Source organism: Abramis brama (assembly GCF_963993115.1).
Source record: "Abramis brama genome assembly, chromosome: 25".
NCBI lineage: Eukaryota > Metazoa > Chordata > Actinopteri > Cypriniformes > Leuciscidae > Abramis > Abramis brama.
Genome location: NC_139987.1, coordinates 23,643,014 through 23,667,379, shown reverse-complemented (window position 1 = coordinate 23,667,379; position 24,366 = coordinate 23,643,014). Strand labels below are relative to the sequence as shown.

The window sequence follows — 24,366 nt, the reverse complement described above, 5'->3', positions numbered from 1 at the left end:
CTATAGACAAATGTATAAAATGTATAAATGAAATCTAAGCTCTCCTGGTCTGTGGTTTTGCTGATCTTGCTCTCAAAGCAGTTTTTTGGCACAACTTGATTTTGCCCCACAAAAAAAAAAAACTCAATTTTTTTCCCCTGTCACGTAATCTATCTTTGTCACTGGTGTAAAATGCTCAATTCACTGTTGCATCCTCCAGTGAGTAGGTTTCGCACAGAGAACTCTTTGTACAGTGGGCCGTATATAGCGTTAATCAGCGAGCCCCCAGTCGACGCGTGCGTTGGGGGATATTTTTAGTGGATCATGTGTTCATAGTTTAGAGTGAGGTTAGTTAAAGTATTTAAAATGTGACTTGTCGGCTCTTGAGGTAACAGATACTGCATCCACTGTAACACGCCACTGGAATCCTGTCCAGTTATTCCCATTAATAGGATAGTCAGCAGGTTCCTTGAGCTCCTGCTTCAGTCTGTTCAGCTTTTTGTACTTAGTTGTTATGACATCTGTACACAGACAGGTTTCAAACGGTGTCTCCAGCGAGAATCCCAAGCCAGGTGTCTTCCAAAGGACAAATGGACATTCTTGACCTCCAGAAGCCCAGCTGATCAAGGACAGTTACCGACAAGTCTTGACAGCAGAAATTTAAGCCATTCTTTGTAGGTCTATAAACTGCATAGTTTCATTTCGGGAGGCCGATTGGTCTATACAGCGTCATGTTAAAATACAATATTGCGCCAGCTATGAAGTGAAACACCTGTTTACCAGCTATTACAGCATGCAAGTATTAACCTTAGTTTATAAGGTTACCCATGTCAGGGACTAGAGTGCTAATTACTAAATTGGCTTAATAAAATACTAATTTATAGTAACTGTTAAAAAAACAATGGATAGTCCAAACTTGTATGTCTTTCTTTATTCTGTGGAACACAACATACAATAAAAGTCAATGGTGTCAAATGTTGTTTGGAACTCATTGTGTTCCTCAGAAGAATAAGTCAGACAGGTTATGACCAACATGAGGGTGAGTAAATGCTGATTTTTTGGTGAACTATCCCTTTAAGACACTCAAGGATGTGCTATACGGTGAATATCTCATGCTATCTTGTTTAAATATAGCACAGAGTGTAGCCAAAACCCTCAAATTTTCTCCATCCTCAAAATTACAGAGGTGCAATCCATTTTGGTTGTCGCAAACTTGCATGTTTGTGGCCTTTTTTAGGCCTTACCATGTTGCTCGACTCATGTCAGTTTGTTCTTTGATTATGTGTCAGATTTTTTTCCCACCAATTCCCACAGGTTTGAGGTTGAGGTTTACTTTCAAAATGAGCGTCTACAGATGAGATGACTGGCGTCTCTATTCTGCATTTGAAGTCACAGAACGCGATCTGCGTATAGAGCTGTAAATTAAATTAAATATTGTTCTTTTTGAAGTCGCAAATCCCACAACACCCCAGATTTGTCTCTCGTAATGTAAACAACGTTTGATTCAGTTGTGATGAGCTATCACGCTTTGTTTGAGGTAAAAAGTTCATAATTTTATTTTTGGTTCTGCTGCATTTACACGTGCAGTATATTTGGAAGAGGAAGTCTGTGAGGGGGGGTTTGAGGTGGCTGCCGTCATCCTGGTTTGGTCTACAATTCTCCTGAGCTTCCACGTCACTTCCTCCCCGTGAGATGGTTCCCATGCGGCTGTAAACACCCACACCCAGACCTCCAGCCCGCCACTGCCAGATCAAATACAGTTCTTATGACGCAGACTCTGTGTGAGATAAATGCATCTAGTGAAGCACATTTGGCTTTCTCAAGAATTTCTTTAGAACATTATTAAGAAATGTTTTTGGGAATACAAAATATTCTTAACTTTATTCTTACATTAGAAAATAATAATAAGAAAAATAGCAGTTACTAAGAATTTTATTCTTAAAGGCCCACTGAAGTGCCTTGGATCTTTGTATGATGCTTTGACGTATAAATCCACTGAAACAGGAAGCTAATGCGGGACGTACTGAATGGCTCCTCCCCCTTTTCAAATAGCCAATAGCCAATTAGTTTACCTCACAGACTGCAAGTCGTACTTGACTGCGCCGTGGAAGCGAATCCGAGCGCTGATGATACGTTGGATTTAATAGTAGAGATGAGAATAAATTCTAGCCATTTCATTCGTTTCATTCTTCAAAACGTAATAAAACTCGAGCGTTTGAGCAACCGAACTCACACCTCCAACCCATATAGCCCCGTGACGTGTCAATGGTCGCTTTGGCCAGGTGGTATAGCATAGGGGGCGGGACGCTTAAGATTCTAGAGAGCATTTGATTGGACAGAAGATGTGATGAGTCCACGGTGATGTCACAAAAATCCGTGGTCCATTTTAGCGGAAGTGAGAGATTGTATGTTTTGAATGCTTATATCTCCTAAATGTGAATTTTGTCATTGTTTTGGAACACGCAGCTTATTCATAATCTTAAGGCTAACATATTCATACTAAAAGCCATAGAACTTACAACCACAGAACTTACAACATCTCAATCCATTAGAAAAACCTCTTATTAGAGTCTTGCGTGATTACTGTTGCTTATACTTAAGGTTAAGGATTTGAACAAACCACCAAAATCAAGTATTAAACTTCAGGGTGTAGTTGAAAGTATCAGAGGTAGAAATGGCCACCTGGTTTCTTCAGGTCAGTCACCTGCTGCGTGAGAGTTCGGTCCCGCACACACACTGCCAGAGGCTCAGAGTGCCAAGAGCGGACAGATCCTGAGACTTACTCTGATGTCAGAGCCAACCGGCTGGCAAGATCTCTTCTCCACGTCGGGCAGCCTGACAAAAACTCTTAAGGATATCGATCACAGGTCCGTGTCTAAGCCATGAACCGCTAACTGCAGGGCAAGAGTGCAATTACTCTTGGCAAACAATATCTGCTTTGGCGTCATATCATGTTTCTTAATGTTGTAAGTGTTTAGATTTTGCTGCATAAAATTTGGGGATGGAAAGATTTTTTTTTTAAGTCTTTGAAAGAAGAAGTCACTTATGCTCACCAAATATTGTGAAATATTATTACAATTTAAAATTACTTTTTATACTTTTTATTATTTACTCGCATTAAATTCCATTGCATTGCTCACATCCTTCAGAAATCATTCTAATATGCTCAAGAAAGTTATTTATTATTATTATTATTATTATGATTAATGTTAAAAACAGTTGAGCTTCTTAATATTTTGTAAAAACCATGATTTTTTGTTTCAAGATTCTTTGATAAATAGAAAGAACAACATTTATTTGAAATAAAAATTGTTTGTAACATTATAAATGATTTACTGTCCCTTTTGATAAGTAGTACATCATTTGATAACATCTAAATTAGCTTTCTAGAGTACTTGATTCTGATTGGTTCTATACAGATTTATCTGTGGACAAATATTTATGAGTTAAACTGTATAATTGTATTAATTTACTACATATCTGTAGAAGTTTTGTGCCTCATATCATTCCTCACTCTTATTATTCTTACAAAGTGAAATAATTTAAACTCAAGTTAATATTTCATATTTATTTATGTGACAACTAGTAAAGTCTTGTTCAAATCCAAGAAAGTATACATGTTATTAAATAAATCTTTCCTTAGTTACACTTATGAAAATAAATGTATGGGTCAGGTAAATGTGCTTGTTATGCTAATAACTTCACAATTTCATTTTTAACTGTATATTGCGGTGTAAAAAAGTAGCCTATAGATCAAAAATGTATTTTAGCTGAGGTGTAGATTTAAATGAGCATGTATCTACAGTCTTTAATGTCATGAATTTAGAGCATTTCAAATAATGTAACAGAAAAGAGAAGTGATATCTTAGCATGTGGCTACGAATGGCCACAGAGTTTCAGTTGGCAGTGGGTATCGGTTAGCGGTGAAGCGCAAACGCGACGCACACACACAGAGAACACAGCTGTGTGACACACATCTCCACAGCAAAAGGAAGCCATGCAAATGCGTGCACAACTATGAGCACAGTGCTAAAATGCCTTGTGCTCTCGCTGTCATAGTTTTGAGAGTTATTTGCCGGAATATTAACCGGATTGTTGCTAATAGCTTGATTGTAGCTGCTAGCTTAGCTTTTGTAATTAGGTCGCTTAAAAGTCCTGCAAAAAAACTGGGACATAATTTGAGATTTTCCATTGATTTGGGTATATAAGGAAGTGTAGCATACCAGGCTAAACTTGTTTTTAGAGAAAACATCTTGAATTAGATTATTTTACCACATTAGATTTTTTTTTCCGTTTTAAGCATAAATGTAATCTAATTGTATGAGATTTATGCTTAAAACACTTTAGAACAACAAATTTTGCAGGAAAAACCATTGTTTTTTCGGGCACTGGTAAATTTTTTTATTATATATATATATATATATATATATATATATATATATATATATATAAAACATACATATATAAACAAACTTTTTTGTTAGATGCGATTAATCGCAATTAATGACAATTAATCTATTTGACAGCAATGTATTTAACATTTTATATATTTATATATTTCACATTTTATTCCTAAAAACATGCTGGCTGTTGACCGTATTTTCTGATGTATGGAGTGATAAAAAAGAGATATCCAAAATACTCTCTTTAAAAAAAAAACTCTTAAATGTCAACAAAATGAAACCAGAATTTTGAACCCTGCTCCAATGTTCAGATTTCTGTGGAGGACATTTATGCAAATGTGTGCATATTTAATTAGATCATTCCTAATTTGCGTATTTAAACATAGAATTTCTGCAAACTTGTAATAGAAGACCATTGCAATGTGAGCCAAAGCCAGATCTCTCTAATCTGGCGCTAAGCGGACAGCGTCATCCTGGACTCACATGGCCCACGGCTGTTCACGCACTGTGCTCCGTGAGGAGCCGCGGGTTCAGGATATGGGAATGTAGCGGGGCGTCTGGGAGCTGGTCTCGTTCCGTGGTACGACTAACCTCCACAGCTCGTGTGCTCTCATTGAGAAAGACAGACGCTGTCTCCTCTTTGTCCTTGGGAAGTTTTGAGGCGAGCCGTAAGGGTGGGGTGGAGAGTGACTTGTCCCCATTCCGGCACTGATTGATACAGTCTCTTGGCGGCCACTGCTCTGAGCCACAGGTTCCCTTGATAGACACCAAAGAGATGCAGGAGTCCTTTCCATGAGATACAGCTGGGGGGAAAGCTGGCAGAACGTATGTTCTTGAACATTTTGAGCATGTTTTGAAGGCCACTGGGGATGAGGTTGTTTGATTGGCAGTGTTTGCTAAAGCAAATATCACTATTACTATTGCTCATACTTGAATAAACCCCTAACCTTAAATGGTTAGTTCACCCAAAAATGAAAATTCTGTCAGTAATTACTCACCCTTATGTCTTTCCAAACCTTTCATTCATCTTCGGAACACAAATTAAGATCTTTTAGATGAAATCTGAGAGCTTTCTGAACCACCCATTGATACGCAACTGACTTTGACGCTTCAAAAAGTTTATAAAGAGATCGTAAAACTAATCCATATGAATTGAGCGCTTTAGTCCAAATTTTCTGAAGAGTCTCAATTGCTTTATATGATGAACAGATTTAATTTAGTCTGTTATTCACATATTAACATTGATCAGACCTAAATTCATCCTTAAATTCAAGATCTTGACCAAAAATGTTTGCACCTCTTGAAGTAAATAACATCACAACATTTATTTCCATCAAGAGGTGCATCAATTTTTGGTCTTGTATTGACAATGCAAGAGTCCAGCACTCTTTAAAGTCTCCTCCAGCACATCCCAAAGACTTTCAATGAATTTAAGGACTGGACTGGAGAAGATTCATGTGTGAAAATGATTCTTCATGATCCTCACAACCATTCTTTCACAATCTGAGCCTGATGAATCTTGACATTGTCATCCTGGAATATGGCCATGATGTGTCTCATACATGGTTGTTTAAGAAATGAAAAGCTACACACTCCATCAATGAGGGTTAGAAGAACTGTTGCCAAACATATAACATGCTTGAAACATTAATCACTGAAATAATGATCCAATCAATGACTCTTAAGCATTTGCCTATTGAAATCCAAACAGCGACTTTGTTTTTGTTTTTTTTGGCCGGGTGGTGTATCATGCTTTTGAAATGTGATATATAAGAGGTGGTGGCTTGCTATCAAACCCTGAAAGTGATGGTATAATTTGCATTTTATCACAGCAAACCTACTCAGCCACTTCAGAACGTTGATATTAGTTGGTACTTCCCATTTTCATTGCATTGTGAAGCAGTTTATGGGAAGAGGCATCTTTTGTTGTTTCTACTCAGTGATGTCACTTCCTTATGAGGCAGTCTGCAAAGTTTTCCTGTCATTATGTCCATTTGTGCAAGCTACTGGGGGTTGTTTGCGAAGAGCCTCTTCCTTCTTCGAGTCAGAGTCAGCTGTCTGACACTTCTGGTCTGCCAAGAGCTCGGAGGATGTGCTTCGACGTGCTCCAACAAGTTCCTCTGCTGCCTGGCACATCTTCAGGCTTTCAGATGCCCTGAAAGATGGTGATAATGAAGTTGTACTGGCTCCAATCTCAATCGTGTTAACTGACATTAGCCAAGATACGCCAGAGGCTGCATTATAAATGCTAGTTTGAGGATTTTCTTTTGTTTATTTCTGCCTTTTTAATGTCTTTATTAGTGGCACTTGCTAAGGCAAGCTTCACTATTACAATTGCTCATACTTTTGAGCTCCCATAACAACTTTAAGTACAATACTTTAAGCTCATTTCACATTGCTGCACCTCAAATCATGCAACTTCATTAGAAAAGGTGTGCAATTGCTTTTCGGATGAAAACTCATATGAGCTGCATTTAAGGCCTGTTCACACCAACGATATCTATAAAGATAACTATATGCATCCACACCACCAAACAATATTGTTCTGTTTATTAGAAGCACACTCTGCAGTTTTGTCGTCTTCTGCTTTAAATGCTCAAGCTCTTTAAATCAAGATGGATTCTGATTGGCTGTCAATGTTTTTAGCATTCATCAGCTGGAAAAAAACCCATCATGATTCCAATGATTGTTCCTCTCTGCCGTTCTCATTATAGTTGTGGACTTCCCTATTCTCATTCATTGTAGTTGTTTTAGTTTTTGTACTTGGTTTGAACAGGCCTTTAGGGATCAAAATATCATGAAAACTTTTTAAAACTACCAAAGAGAGTAAAGTATGATCTAGAACACTAATAACCACTTAGCAACATGCTAAAAAAGTAAAAACACATTAGCATTGTGAAAGTGAGTTATGAATGTGCAAGCACCAGTCACTTTTTCTTCAGATAATGCAAAAATCCTGTTGATTGGTGTTCTAGTGATGGAATTAATGTAAAATGTGATTTGAGTCTGCGAGGTTTGCGATGCATTGTGGTGAGTGCGTGCGCGAACCGCTAATCTGCTGCTCTGAGGCCTTTTTTAAAAACACATTTTCATTGACTGTACAGTTACATACAGGATTGGTTGCCCTTTTACCACAGCTAATTTGCAAAGGCTTTGCTAGGAGGCCTTTATGCCCTTCTCTGGAAGTTGTCCTGGGTCTAATGGCCCCTCAGGAGACTGTCTCAGTCATATCTAGGCGTTATCTCAGCGCTGTTTTATTTCGGTGGCACCATGCCGCTCTTCACAGGGTGAGGAGATATCTGTCCTCCCCTGCTACCCTCGGGAGAAGCAGAGAGCAGATTAACAAAGTGACTTAATGTTGCACATTACTCTCTGGAGATCCCTGCTCCTGGTTTCGTGGCACTGGGCCGCCCCCCCTCCTACTCAAGTAACACAGCAGCTCCTCCTACGCCTGTCTCTCTCTCTCCGTCTTTATCTTTCCGTCACGTGGGTAAACACACTAGCATCTCTGACCTCTAAGCCATTTTGCCTCGACATGTCCAGTTCCTGTGGGGTTTTTTCCCAGTGCGTGTTCACAATTTCACCATGTTTACCTGGCAATTACCTCTTTAAAAAATCATCTTTCAGCTTTCGTTCGATATTGGAATCAGAATATGTTATGTTATGTTTTTAAAAAAAAAATTTTTTTATTTCATTTTCTTTCATTATTTCATTTTATTTCATTTGACATTTTCTTTAAAAAATGTACGATTTTCAATATTGATATCCATCTGATTAATTATTGCCATTGGTCTGATACTGGAATCAGATTATGTTAGGAATATTTATTATTTTCATTTTCTTTTTTTTCTTTTTTTCTTTTTTTTTTATATTATATATACATTATATGTAATACAACTATTTTAAATACACTTATTCATTAGATTTATTTATTTTGTCAACTCCATTTTTTTATAATTGTAGAATTTTATTTGTAGTTTACAAATCTGGATATTGGCCATCATTTAAAAATAACTTGGATACTTGATTGTGATTGATTCTTTGCTCAGATATGGCTGCTTAACTGCATAAAAGACTTCAAACAAGTCAAACAAGACACAATGTATAATGTATAAGACGCTGATCCTGAAATGAAACCGCTACGCATAAGCAGACTGATCAGTTAGTTGGACATCAGCGGCCCAGTGACTAAAGGGAAATCTTTGAGTCCGGGTTTAATGGATTACATGTCCTGAAAAGCTTAGTTACGTAAGGTGTTGCTCACTGAGTGACCGTCCATCATGCTGTAAGCTAAATTGGATAAGGTAGATGTAGATCTTGAGTACAATGGTGTTTTTGCACAAATAACGGGATCCATAAAAGTCCAAATGAAATAGTGTTTTATTGGACTTTGAATGCAGTTTTTACCTCTGCCAAAAGACACTCAGTATTTGATCTCGCTGTCTTGAATTTACTGTAAGTTTCCATTTTTGTTGGCGTACTCTCTTGTCTGAGCGGAGCTTGCCGAGGCTTTTATCGTTTGGTATGCTTTTCAAATTCAAATGAAAAGCTGTCACAACATTCCTGTAACTTCCTCTTCTGATGTATCATCTGATTTTTCCATCTCTCCTCCACAAATCCTTCACATCTCTCTGGCTTTTATCAGTCGACTTGAAGCATAATCAAAAGGTCACATATTGAAGCATGCATTGCCAAGTTGTTGACCATGTTTAAGTCATGAGAAGCAGATCTCTGCTTCTGATTTTCAGTTTCTATGCCGGCCACGTGTTTTTCCGTCCCTCTTGTTGTGAGTGTGTTTTCCGTCCCTCTCCCTCCCCAAAGCTCACTGCTTTATCTCATTTGCATTGTGGGTTGCCCTTGAGTTTTATTTCCTCTTGTACAAGTTGCTCTGGTCTTCAACCAGGTACTTGTGCTCTCTGAGGTCAGAGGACATTGCAGGGCTCATGCCAATCTGTATCAGTGATGAAAACCTATGCTATTTATAAGTAATGCTGCTTCCTAAACTACTTACTATTGCACATACACTTTTCTAAGAGACCATAATACATTTATCACGTAAACCACCAAGAAACAACCCAGAACACCCCAGAAACCACATGGCAACACCATGGCAACTACCTACTTTCTCTGTCATTATGGCAGCGAGTTTTGCACATGCAAAAAAAAAAAAAAAACTAAATGTGAAAATCCTCCCAAATTATGTTTAAGCAATATTTAATATTTTAATGTATATCTAAGCTAAAACATCACTAAATTATGTTTAAAACAATATGAAAAATGATATGCCAATGGTATGAACAAAACTCAAGATGTATTCTCTGAAACCAAATCTTGTTATTTAAAAATGTTTTAGTTCCTAAGTACATTTGCATAAAATATAATAACATGTAATCAATTTAAAATATTTCATATTTTATTATTTAAATATGGCAGCAGTTTTGGACACTCACATTTGCTCAATTTTGTTCAGACCATATAAAATCAGCTATTTATTATTATTTCATTTACATGAAAGCAAAACATCATTACATTTTTCCTTAAAACAATATGGCATTTATTTATACAGTCAAAAGTTTGGAAACCTTACTATTTTTAATGTTTTTGAAAGAAGTCTCGCATGTTCATCAAGCCTGCATTTATTTGATCAAAAATACAGAAAAAAACAGTAATATTGTGAAATATTATTACATTTTGAAATAATGGTTTTCTATTTCAATATACTTAAAAATAGAATTTATTTCTGTGATGCAAAGCTGAATTTTTATCAGCCATTGATGGTGTCACATGATGAATACAGTGTATAAACCAAATATTTGTTTCGTTTCTTTCCCCAATGCGAGCACTGAATGATATCAACGTCTGTCTGATCAAATCTGTATCTCTTTCTCTGTCTCTGTCTTGTCTGTTCAGGAACGGATGCCGGAGTTTTTGAAATAAGAGGAACAAGCGAAGAGGAAAGACTGCGTTGAGGATCGGACAGAGACAGCGAGAGAGGAAGGAAGACAAGTGTGTACAATACTTTTGGAATAGGAAGGAATACCAGGCCGAAATAATGGGGAGGAAAAAGATTCAGATTGCACGGATAATGGACGAACGCAACAGACAGGTAAAAGAGATGTTATCTGGATGGAAAGAATGGAGATGTGACGCTCATTTCACAGAAATGCAATAAATCTTTAGTTCATACTCTCTCACACAGACACACACACACACACACTTAAGGAAGTGCCAGCAGCTTCTAATGACGGCGTCACAAGACACTCACAAACTGGATTCTCACTTCGGACTGCATGGCTGCTTTTACCCATGTGTGTTGCGTGTTTGTGTGTGAATGTGAAATATAATTGTCCTAAATCATCATAATTGCCGTTTTTAATACTTCTTTAATTGCCGTTTTAAATGCATTGCTCTTGCATTAGATGATAAGATGTGTAGAGTGTGAATAATTGAGGTTTGTAATGGAGTGGAGGAAACCGTGCCTCCACCACGGGTGTATCATTCACCACAACGAGAGTTTCCAGCTTATTACTCACCCGGGCAATTAGACAGGATCTCTAGCCACATCTGACAACACTTATGAAGCACACCAACCTCTTACCTTCCTGATTCAACCAGTATGTCTATGTCCTGATGGAATAGGGGTTTTGACTTTGGGTTCACATGCTTTATTTCATTCAGAACTTCGTAAATAAGGTTTTTAGTATTACTTTTTTTGTATTTATCCTAACCGCATAAAAGCTGGGCATGTGTTGTGGATGAACTCTAGCGCAGGGCCAACCGTGAGATCATGATTTGGAGAGGGAACTATTCAATTTCATGGCTAACACTGATAGCTGCAGGTCATACCAGCAGAGCGCTAGCTCTTAATGAGCTAATAACCGTCACATAGCCCTCAGAATTGAAGTGTGAACTTAGTTAAACTCAAGTTGGAATTTGAATGGGAATGGCAGGAAAATTCAATACAGGTTCAAGTTCTTGAATCTTTCTAAACTTTTATCCTCACAAACAAGGCTTTGTCTAGCCAGCATTCAGAGTTTGTCTTGAAGATTTGCTTTTTGAGTTAAAAATATACATTTTCTGCATCCTGTTTGCTACCTCAATTCAGACTTTAATTTAATTTAATACAGAATAGCTATATTAGGTAAAAGCTTTGAACTGATCAACTCAGATCTACACTCACAACCGATCAAAAGCTTGGGGTTGGTAAGATTATAAAAAGATTTTGAAAGTCTTTAATGCTCACCAAAGCTGCATTTATTTGATCAAAAATAATGTTATAGTGATGCAAAAGATTTCTATATCAAATAAATGCTGTTCTTTTGAATGTTTTATTCATTAAAAAAAAAAAAATCCTGGAAAAAAATAGATCACAGTTTCCTCAAAAATATTGAGCAGCACAACTGTTTTCAACATTGATAATAATACGAAATGTTTCTTGATCAGCAAATCAGGACATTTTTTTATTTTGTAGCTAAAAAGAAAAAAAGAAACCAAAATATATATATATAAGAACATCCATTCAAGAACTGTTATTTTTTAAGTGTCCATTACTGAATAAATTGTGTATTTTTCTCAGAGGTTTTATCAGTAGAGCGCTTTAATAATAATAATAAAAAAAAGGTTACGTGTTCAGCCTGTTGCTTTACTTGTTGTCCTTTGCTTCTGAACAATGCTTTAGTGTTCAAGTGGACAACAGCTCAGGGCTCAGGATAAATGGCTGTCATCTATATCCCCCCCCCCCCACCTGTCTCCACCCCCTTCAGTGACCAGCATAAGGCCGGAAACCGAGGCAAAGCCATTGTGCAGGGGAAGCCATTGGACCCTTCCTGTTATGACAGGAAATGCACTCAAATGTGCTTCCTGACCCCACTGCAGTGGCACGATTAGCCCCCCTCCACGCCCACCCTTTCCCGTGTGGTGGAGCTCTGAGGGGATGTTCTGTGCGAGACGTCTTACCCCGCAGTAGATTCTACGAAAGAAACGTGAATGATTCTTTACCAGGGCAGCATGTTCATATAAGGTTAGCTTCTGCCTCAAAGTGCACTTTACCAACAGAAAGCATGTAGGAAAATGTAAAAAAAACAAGTCTTTGTGACTCAGACATCTAAGGTAAATCAAGACAGGCTGAACATGGCGCTGAATGCATGCAGCACGTGAAAGGCGAGCGTATGTGTGTGTGGGGGCGTCTCAGTGAGCATGTGTAAGACATCTGTCGCTCCCGGTGCATGTGCATGTGTGTGTGAGAGAGCGTAATCTAAATCATGTGGAGGTGAGAGCATCAGCGTGCTGAGCTGTAGGAGTGAGAAGATCACCCTGCTGGAGTTTGTTTGTGACAGGGCGCATGACGTCCGAACTCACGCACAGGGATCAGGAACACACAAACACCACCATCACCATGTGGATTAGGGCCTTCTCTCTTTGACAGAAATTAGATTAAATGGAGAACAAATAGTCTCCTGCTTCTCAGATTTGTTTGAAAAAGACCCCAGCAATCTCACACATGTCTCATCTAGAGTTTAGGCAAATGACCTGAGCTATTTAATCATTGTGGATTTTTTTGTATCTATACTTTGTGTCTATTTGGTATTTTTATTTCTCTTGAGGAATTTTGAAAGAAACATTTTAGACAAATAGCTCTGGCTCAACCTGTAAAGCATGGTGCTAGCAACACCAAATTCATGGGTTTGATTCCCGGGGAATGCATGAACTGATAAAGTGTATTCCTATGCAAAGTAAGTAGTAATTTGGATAAAAGGCATATGCCAAAAAATGCATCTAAATGAGACAAGGTTGATACCTAAATGAGACATAATTGCATAATTGGGAATTCCAATGAGTTATGAAAGAGAAACCTCTGAGAAATGCATTTATTTGTGTCCTATTTAATTTTAAGAGAAGAAAATGTATACTTCCTTGAGACATAATTGAGAACCTCTTGAGATATTAAAAAGAGCAGTCTCTGAGCAGTACACTATTACTGCATGTCAGCAATTGTCTAATTTGGTTCTTCATTCATTCTTCCTCTGAATCTGCTACATATATGAGACATAAATGAGAACTCCATTAAGGTTCCTAAGCTTTCAAAGAGCCAACTCTTAGCAATAACATCTATCTTGTTTTGATGCCAGAATTGAATAATCCAGAGTTTTAATATTTCAGTCAGATGCCCAAGAGAGTTCTTTTGAGTTTTGTGCGGCTGTTTCTCGCTGAATTTCATTCTCATCACAGATGGAGAGTTTGTTCTGTGAGGGTTTAAATGGTGTCTTTGGGAAATTGTCCTTTCCAAATGGAATGTGTGCAACGCTGCCGGCGTGCCTAGGTGATGCTGGGTCATCATTAGCCAAAGCAATCCGATGAACCCTGCCACCCAGGGGCTGTCAATTTGTGAAGCGTGCTGGGCAGAATTTCACCTTGAACTCCCCAGTCTAAATTTAGCATGGCACGTAGAGCTCTGATAGCTCTCTAACCAGAGTACCCTGTCAAACAGTTTGGTTTTGGATGGATGGGACCCTGTACACTCAAGCAATAAGTTTCACTTTGATGGGGCCTTTTACGCAAGTCACGCAAATGTTAATGAAATGAATTGCAAATACAAGTCAATGAAGTTCATATTTTATTCAGGGCTTTCGATTTAACTCATTAATTAAATTAATTAGTCAAGTTAGTTAAAATTATTAATTCATTTAACATATCCTCCCCTCTCCAGACATATGTAGTTCATCTTACATTTCATGCAGTTTATTGGTGACGAGTTGAAGCAGGGCAACAACTCACTGCGTGATGGAGCCTATAGAATGAATGCCCCTAAAATTCAAGATATCAGGGCAAAAATGCCCCTGTACTAGTTTTTGTCTCATATTTATCATGATATATTTAAGCAATATCACACGGGTGCTGTTTTTGTCCCAAATAGAAAATATTATCTATGTCTCCGAGCAACACACAAAGGTGTTTGATTTCTGAATGAATCCCCGTTTTGAGCAAATCAATCAGTTGAACTAATGATTCAATGGCCCATTCATTCATTCCTGAAAGAATCAAATGACTCAATGACTTACTCATTTAGAAATTTACCACCACTTACTGCCAGTTTTAGTTTCTTATTTAAAGTATATTTTCATTTGAAAATTTTAAACGCTTGACAGCCCTAATTTTATTGTATCGGTTCACAAGTTGTGGGGAAGTAAGTGTTTGAAAGTTATGAGCATTGCTTGGACGGAAATGCTAATTACTTTGCTGCTGAAAAGATCTGCTGTCTGGTGAATCTGATGAGGGATAAGCTAGTTAATAAGTCTGTTGAGGACTTCATGCTGGTAACAATCTCGGTTGGTTGACATCAAACTGTCTATCAAGGTTGTAAACCATTATGCAATCATTGCCAAACAAGTAGACTAATACGTTTCGTCTATGTCATTGAACGAGAGGTAAATCTATCCCAGTGTAACCCTCTCCTTGTTCTTTTGTTTATCAGGTTACGTTTACAAAGAGGAAGTTTGGACTAATGAAGAAGGCCTACGAGCTGAGCGTTCTGTGCGACTGTGAGATCGCCCTCATCATCTTCAACAGCACTAATAAACTGTTCCAGTACGCCAGCACCGACATGGACAAAGTTCTGCTTAAATACACTGAGTACAATGAGCCCCATGAGAGTCGGACGAATTCGGACATCGTGGAGGTGAGTGCCCCTTGGCAGTATGCACAATTTAGACATCCCAATCAAAGTGTTTGCCAAATAAATTCAGTATTATTCAAGCATTTTTTGAATCATCAAGCATCAAGAAAGTCTGCTCTGTTTTCGACCAGCAGTTATTTTCTGAAGCGTGAGCAAGTGATAGGATTTGACACCTGGCCCGTGTTTTGCTGGTGATTTGTTAGGGAACATGTTGTAATAGTCCTTGCAAAAGATGTTTGGCACATGCCGTTGCAGTCTGTAAGAACAAATCAGGCTGAGCTATAGGACAGGGACGAGGACTTTACTGTATCTCGTCAGGACAGCGTTACGCAACAGGTTTAGGAGGACACGGCAGGTGCCACTTGCCAAACCAGGTGCTCTACGCAGAGACTTAAGATCTCGCTTGCTCATCGCCGCCACCTTTTGTGACACGTGAGCTTCTGAAAAGGTCATGGGGCACACGTGGGGTTGCTTTAGGTAAGGGTTTCCTTGTCCACCAATATAAGACTTCAGCGTCTTCTGCTGAAATCATGACTGAAAGACCAAAGAGCAACTGTGAAACTGCTCTCAGCTCTTCCAAACCACCTGTCAAGCCTGAGTTTGGGAAGAGAGAACTTGAAGGTTCCCACCCCACATGCATGAAAGGCCATGGCGCTCCCAGTGGGAGCAGTGGGAAAAATATTTCCCCTGGAAAAGTCCCTTTTCCAGTAAAAACACCCAATTGATTTGCGTAGAGCCCTGGTGGTGCCACACAAACAAACTCTTCTCTTACTAAGTACGGGATGAAGAAAAACCCACTGTAAGGATGAGGAATAACAGTATAGATGCTGAAAGGGGCGTTTATAAGAGCTCAATTGCGGTGAAGGATCTCTTTATCTCTGTGCGTTCGAGCATGAGCCGGTTATTGTTTCACAACTCACTTCACTTGCACATAACAAGCTGCAAATTCAAACTCTATTATTATACTTTGACTGTTCAGTCTAGTGTAACACCGTTCGACAGGCCATTTGCAACGTTGACACATGCATTACAAGCAAGGCCCTGGGGTCAGACTTAGCTGGGATTCTGCTGTTTTTTTATGAGGCTGAGAGGGAAAACAGCATGGCTTGCCCTCATGAGAGGAGAAACATCACGTCTCCACGAGGCAAATCTCATGGACACCCTGCCAAGCCAGTAAGGAGCCAGGATAATCCCATTTCCTCGATTAGTGTAATCTGAAAATGCTCCTTTTAATCCTAAAAACTGACAGCGTGCACTATAACCCCATGTCGTCCCCCGCGAAACGCATGTTTTCCAGACCCCACACCTTAGAGTTCGCGCTCTGCTGAGAATTGTCAATGAGACCGTTGGCGCAAGAAAGGAAAATGTTAATTATTTCCAAAGGTCGTGCTGTTAATGGCTACATGGCCGGCTAATGAGATTGAGCAAAGCTCTGTGCGTATGGTAGTTGACCTCTTGTGTTTGGTCTTGTGCTAGAAGGCATTGGAGGTGACAACCTTCCCCTCCTCCAATTTCACCCACACAAACCTCTGAGAAAACACGCCTCCAGCGCTTGGCACATCAATATGACTTTAAATGTAACGAAGAAAACATAGTCAACCTACTTTTATAAGCTGGCTCCATTTCAGGCACATTTGCCTCAAACATTTTTCTACTCTCCCAATTTAGATAATTTGTTTTCATGTAGTTGCATGCCAATGCATTCTTAAGCACTGCTTTTTTGTATGCTCGGTTCACTCACTGTTCTCCAGGTGAAAAGGATTGTCTAAAGTCATTGCTGCACAATCTAGTGTGCAATCTTTGATCAAATGATGGAGTGTTTTTATGTGATTGCTTGCTGCAGCAATGGTTCTCTGGTGTATTTAGAGTTGTTGGTTGCATGCACGCATGATGGCTCTTGATCTTCGGTTGAACCTTGATGACGATTGACAGATTAAATCCGTGAATCAGATTTGAAAGGCTTATACTACTCTGTATTAACACTGTCACATTGCAGTCACAACATCAAGAGGATGCCAGGAACTAGAGCTTACTGCAATTACAGCCCATTTCTGATCAACAATTTGATTAAATATGCATGTGTATATATTTATAGAATTATTTAATTATTATAAATATGAATAGTATTAAAGATAAAAGTAATGATAAAAATGTATATACCCCCCCCCCCCCCCCCCCCCCCCCAAAAAAAAAGAAATCTGTGCCACACTCCATCCCTTTAGGAATTTTACCAAAAGAGAGACATCTTTGTTTTGCATTCCTTCACCCCCTCCTTTTTCACAAACGGTTTAACATGAGTATACTGCTTCACTTAGTAACAGCATGTTGTATTTTGCGCTTTTGGCCTGAGACTCGTGGTTATTTATAAGATAGAGGACTTTCACATTCTTTACCCCGCTGCCCCTTTTCCGTCCTCTGTCCTGGGCAGAAAGAGGCTAAAGTTCTCATAACGTTGGAAATAAGGAGCAGACGCCCAACTTGTGTGCCAGACCTCCTCCCCATTCCAACCCTTTGTGTTTTTACATGGTCCTTCCCCATTAAATGCCTGAAAACCGGTAGTTTCCTAAAAATAGAAAGCAGCACAGCTAAAAATAGCTCCGGCCCGGCAGTCGTGCCAAGGAAAATGGAGAAGAATAGGAGTGGAGTGCCGGAGAGAGAGAGGACAACCACGCTTGTTTTTCCCCCCCACTCGATTTTCTCTCTGAGAAAAACTGACCACAGACAGCTGCGTACTTCACTAACGCTTACATCAAACTTGTTAGGGTGGCATTTTCGCACTTTTAAGAGAGGAAACGAAGAGTTCATTTGATTACGTGACTTCTCGTGGCATGCTCCTCTACACTTCCCAGACGCTTTCTGTCGGCTCATATCTGCCATCTGTTCAGCTATGTAAACTTGAAAACACGGTGTGAAATTCGAGCGTGCAGTGAACTCAGCCCACATTTGGGTCATTGTTCTGATCCGCTCATGCTTAGAGTTTGAAACGCAGTATTTACTGCCCTGTTTTCTTCATCCTCGATTGAACGACATCAGAGGGCGGTTTTACATTCCACGATTAATCTGAACCTTGTTGCGTGAGTCAGGTTTTCCAAGACCCAACGGCGAGCCAGCGCAGCACAAAACAGTTCGCTTTTACCAGGACTCTATTCTTTCTGAGAGTGCTAATTGTTAGCCGGCAACAATAATGTTTTTGAAGCCTATTTCCAGATTTGCTGCCCTTGATAAGGAGTTCATAAAGACAAAAGCTGTTAATTGATGGTGAGAGAGGAATGCTTTATTTCTTTCTGGTGTTGCAACCGATTGTAGATGCCGTGGCAAGTCGAGTCGGGCCATTAACGTGGCATGCTACATGTCAAATACAGTTCAGTTTGGTGACTATGAATGATTGGGACCCACAAGAGCCCATTATTGGGCTACAGTAAAGGGCTTTGTGTTCTAAAGGGCTTGATCAGTCATAATTTAACATGAATAACCATACTGTCCTCTATAGATGCGGCAACGGAAAAAGCTTGCTGAGTGGTCACATGACAAGGAATGTAAAGTGATGACATGCTTGTGTGTGATAATGTGTGATTATTTACAGAAAGGCCAAAGAAGGAATTATTTAAAATTCATAAATATGGGCCTGCTTTGGCCCGGTTCTCCCAGGAATGATCCTGGTGAGGAATTCTTACCCCGCGTCAGCTGCGAAGCATGAGAAGTCGGGAGGTGTCGTTTCCGAAGCCACCCAAGAACACCAGGGAGAATAGGACGTTCCTTTTTGTTCGAACCCAACTCGGTTTCGGGACACTCTTCCGCTTCCTTGCGGTTGGATTGGATATCCATTGGGTCGGTCACTGTCGTAATTATGCTCTCGAGTGCGTTTAATACCAAACACACGGCGTTCAACTCGTGGCAGTGGAAGAGAGGGCCTTTGATTCGTTATTATAGGGTACTGAGAGCATCAAAGGAGGTAAATTACCCAGAAGTCCCCAGTGTGGCATTTTCCAAACGTTGCCCAGCTGCTGTGGTCAGAGCAGCTGGTGGAAAGAGCGCTGGAGGAGGGCCAGACAGTGCCACGCATTGGCCATGCGACCTGCCGCAGGAACGGGGGCGTCCCTACTGGCAAACTTGTACTCCTCTAATAGGATTCCACTTCTTTTACGGTCGGAATCAGTACGGCTTTCGTTTTTCCACACAGATCCATCTGCTTTTAATAAACCAAGCTTGATCTACCAGTGTTTCGGGAACACAAATCCAGTCTTATTTGGATACTTTCTGTGCCTTTCGTACTGACAATTTGCCATTTCCTTTCGCTTCAACATGCTTTTGTGTTACAATAACTGCGGCTGCACTTGTCTGTGCGAAGTGTTGTGCTGCCAGTTTGTGAGTCACTGCGTAAATCAACAACTTTCCACACAGGCAAACATGACACACACACACATGCTCATCTGAAGAGGTGGAATAAGTTCTTAGCTGAATATCCCTACTGACACACGAGACAATAAGACGACATTTCCTTGAACCGAGCTGCCTTTTTGTGGTCACATGCTCTCAGTTTGATTGCTTTTTTCTGGGCGTCTTGGATGTGGTCTGTGTTTATGTAGACGGGCAAAATGCAGTGCCACCTTGGTGTGTGTGCGTGTTCCTTAAAGGGAAGACAAGTCACACATGAGGTCTCTTCAATGTTTCGATTGTTTCTCCTGGACAGCAACGTGGCTAGAGATTTTCCTACTTCTCATGTCGTTCAGCTCTATACTCTTACTGTTTTTTAACGAATCTCACTTGTTTAAATTTGTAATACTCCTAAAGAAACATCTGATACTTAAATGAGACCTGACAACTTATGAGCAATACACTCTTTGTCAAGAATTCTCTCATTTGTCTCTACACAGTAAAAAATTATATATGATCAATAGGTTATGACAACATATTGTTTTACATTGCTTTAACTCATCAAAATTATTTAAGCAATTTTCAACTTTTTTTTATAAGTTATACAATTTAAAAGTCAGTTTAATGTAATTTCATTTTAAATTATTTAAACATCCAATTTGATTGTACTCAAAAATGTAAGGCAGTAATTTTGTTTTACGGTGTAAAAGGATTTTTATTTCTCCTTAGGCATTTTAGGAGAAAAATCTGATTCTTAAATGAGACATAAGAACTCCTGAACTAAGAAACAATAACCTACAGTATGAGTGATACACTCGGACTTTGCCAAGAATCATTTCATTTGTAAAATATATATATATTTTTTAATATTTTATATATTTTTATGTATATTTTATATACATTATATTTGTACAAATATACATTATATTTGAATATATCATATAAAATTTTATAAGAAACATCTGAGACAATGTTAATTACAAAGTACACGTACTGGGATAATGAATGTTAGATTAAACTGGGAAGGGTCATGGCACTTGCATATTGTTGTCCTATTGTTAGTTTAACTGCTTCTATTGTTCTCATTTGTAAGTCGCTTTGGATAAAAGCGTCTGCTAAATGAATAAATGTAAATTTGTTTCTTTTTTATTTATCTTTAGGCATTTGAGGAGATACATCTGAGATGAAGTTGATGCTTAAATGAAACATAATTGAGAAAGCCATAGTCTCCTGAGTTATGAAGGAGCAACCTCTGAACAAAACACTCTTAAGTTGTTTCATTTGTTTATATTTGAATATATCCTATAAAATTTTATAAGAAACATCTGAGACCATGTTAATAACATAATTAAGAACTCCATTAAGACTCTTGAGCTATAAAAGAGCAACCGATGAGAAATATAATCGTCAACAATATAATGTCAACGATTGTCTCATTTGTGTATATTTTTATTTCTTGTGCATTTGAGGAGAAACATCAGCAGCAAAGCTGAGAGGAAATGTGAATGAGAGCTCCATAAAGTCTCCCGAGCAATGATTGAGCAACCTATGAGTAATATCATTGTCCTCTGGGTTGGTGTGTGTGCCGTTCGACTCCCGTTTCTCAGACTTTGCCCTTGTTTAACGAGTCTCCTGACACAGTGGATTGTAATGAGCCTGGTTTGAGGTGAAGGGAGACCACCCATGTGGACCTCAGAAGAGGGTACGCGGTGACGTGACACACTCAGTCAGTCAGTCGGTTCGTCAGCTGCTGGCCAACAAACAGCATCGGTCAGCTGTCTCCACACGTTACCACCTGCTAGTGCACGTACAACATCATTTCTCCGCTGAAGGTTACCGGATCGCTCGCTATATAGGACGCCGTGTCTACGTGCGGACGGACTGGGGCTGTGGATGCCGTGTGGGAGAGGGATGCAGCGCTGGTTTAATTAGGAGCAAGTCTCCATAGAGTTGAGAGGACTAGGAGCAGAAGGAGGCGCTGATGGCTGTGTCTCTCCTTTCTTCTCCTCTCTGCCCTCATGACAGCACGCTTCAACTTAAGGCATAGCTGAATTCATTTTTTCTTTACTTTACTTGAAGCAAATTAATCAACAAACATTTATAAAGGCAGGAGACATCAATCTGGCTGTTTGCTTTCAAAGCTCAGGAGGTTTTTCAGGAGAAGTTTTATTTACATTGCATTGAAATGCAACAAAATGCCAGAATTTACATTCACATAGAGACTAATTTCGGGTCTAAGAATCAATCAACTCTCAGATGTTTTTCCTTATAAGTCCTTTGGAAAAATTAAAATGGATATAAATTAGACACTTTTTTTTATGGCAATGGAATGCTGCTGTAATTCTGTTATGAATCTCACTTGGGGCATTTCGTAACACAACTAAATGCAAAAGTATATCGGTTTATATGCTCACTTAAGCCATGTTTTGGGCAACTCTTTCTCAGATGTTTCTCCTAAAGTTATTTTAAAGTTAAATTATGCAATCTGGATGGTATATGCCAGATAATATGGTATTGGGAGAAATTGATGACAAAATCATATTGAGTTCATATTGAAACTTGACTTATTTTGACAAAGCACCATTTGAGTCGTTGCGGAGAACCTTCTGAGGAAACAGATGTGGTATTTTTCTAAGGTGCAAAATCTGACTTAAAGGCATAGTTCACCCAAAAATGATAATTCTGTCGTTGTTTACTCTGCGTCATGTCGTTCCAAACTTGACTGACTTGCTTCTACAGAACACAAAATAAGATATTTTGAAAAACGCCTTGTCCATACCAGCTTATTATCATTAAAGTCCCCCTGTAGTCAATCATTTTATCCCTTAAAACTCACCTTTGATCACCAAAATCACATATTTAAATGTTTTTTCCTTGAAAAAAATCTTCATGCCTTAAAATAGCTTGAATGTAACTCTACACCCTTGCCTCATTTAGTATACGCGGTTCTATGAATATGCAAATTAGCATATTCCGCCTCCACTCACTCACTCACTCCAGCTCACACGTTTATGTGATTGGTTACAAAGTAGTTTGTGACGTCAGAAACACCAGCGATTTCAAACTGCATTTTTGAGACTGTCTTTGGTTCACTGCAGTTTTAAGAGAAAATACTCAGCAATGGTGTTGACTTATGAATTTGCACATGGTTTGTCTTAAAGCATATTAAAAACACCACATATAGACATATAAAAAAAACATTAAAAGCTTGATTTTCACCACAGGGGGACTAAAATTACTTACTGAATTACTAAATAAAAACTAAAACTGAACTAAAACTAACACTGAAAAAAAAAATTAAACTTAATAGTATATTTAAAATACAAAAAGTAATAAAAATGTCACAACAAATGTTCCTAATTCAAAATACTAATAGAAACCGTATTAGTATATTAATAATATACACTGAAAGTCAATGGGGACCAATTGCTGTTTGGTTTTCAATGTTCTTCAAAATATCTTTTGTGACATAAAATGTTTGTACATTTTCTTTTGTTGGGTGAACAACTATTTTAAGCAAACATCTTCACTTGTTCGCCATTTAATCTATAAAAAATCGAGACATTAAAGTTCTGTCCCTCTCTCGTCATTGTCCTGTGTTTGGTGTGTAATGAACTAAACAGGAATGCTCGGCTGAACACGACCCTCCCCCTGTTGGTCTGGAGCGGTTCGTGCCAGTCTGAATGTTTAGTCTGCTGATGTCAGGCTTTGGGATCCAGCCGTGCTTCTAAAAGCACTGAGCTGGGTCGGACTGTGAGCTGGAGGTGTCAGCGACCCGCAGACGGCTGGTGTAGGGTTTCTGGGATGCTGCTGCTGGGTGGTACTAGGGCAAAAAATAGCCTTCTACGGCCATCCCCGGGGTTTGAGGCCGTGATTGGCTGCGGCCCCGGACCCTCCCCCTCCCCTTGAGCTGAGGAGATTTGTTGGACAGGTGCAAAGGCCCTGACAGGTGGAGATGTCTTGAATGAGTGGAATTGTTGTGGTCCAGCGATGTGGCCGCTTGCCGCTGAGACCCAGCAGAAAGATTAGCCAAGCCGCTCTATGTCACTTTAGATCAGTTTTTACCCTGAATTTAACTCACAAAAACACAGACGAAACACTCTGGAGGCGTCTTATTCTGACATGGGAAGCATTTAAACCTAAAATCAAACATTCAGCTTTCTGGCATGAGTAATAATAATAGAGTTGTTTTGCGTAACAAGCACCGCTAATGACAGCAAAGCTACTGTAAAGTTTCATTCCATTTTAAGTCAAAGCTTGCTCAAACTAGACTCTCAGAGGCTTCAGATGAAAGGATCAGGCTCTTCAGAGGAATCAAAGGCTCGTGTTTCACAAGCAGGAAAAGCTTGATTTGTTTTCAAATGTAGCCCTCGTGTGGTCAAACAGGAAAATGCTCCATAGTCATAAAGTGATATTCGGGATTGAATACAAGTTAAGCTCATTTAACAGCATCTGTGGAATGGTTACGTTTATTTATTTATATATATATATATATATATATATATATATATATATATATATATATATATATATATATATATATATATTAGTGGTGTAACGATACCCACGTCACGTTTCGATACATATCACGATACTGAACTCACGATGTGATATTATTGCGATACTCCAAGACATAAGGTAAAAGTTTAACAAAAATTTACTGTTGATTAAATTTGGTATTACATTGTGGGTGTAAATGAATAGGCTTGGACTAGGTGCTGGTAACCCAATGCACAGGACAATCAAGACGCCAGAATGAAAATATTCATGATTCTGAAGCTGAAAATACTGAATTTCTTTCGATGAATATGCTTGCACTCTGTCACTGACTATATACAGTATATTTAAAATAATGTAGGCCACTTTTTACTGGTAACATAAGACATTTGGCATTATCAGGACTCACAAATATTCCCCCATTGCATTATTATACTTTAT

At 38.9% G+C, this 24,366-nt stretch overlaps 1 protein-coding gene across 4 annotated transcripts in view; it reads left to right on the top strand.

The window, feature by feature from the left end:
- Positions 1 to 24,366, top strand: part of mef2ca (myocyte enhancer factor 2ca) — a 42,637-nt gene that overhangs the window by 8,426 nt on the left and 9,845 nt on the right. For all 4 annotated transcript variants that reach the window (XM_084105616.1, XM_084105615.1, XM_084105613.1 and 1 more), the window contains 2 exons: positions 10,293 to 10,488; positions 14,854 to 15,057. In XM_084105616.1, coding sequence (XP_083961742.1) covers positions 10,435 to 10,488; positions 14,854 to 15,057 — 258 coding nt within the window. In that variant the 5' untranslated portion in view covers positions 10,293 to 10,434. The remainder of the gene's footprint in view (positions 1 to 10,292; positions 10,489 to 14,853; positions 15,058 to 24,366) is intronic.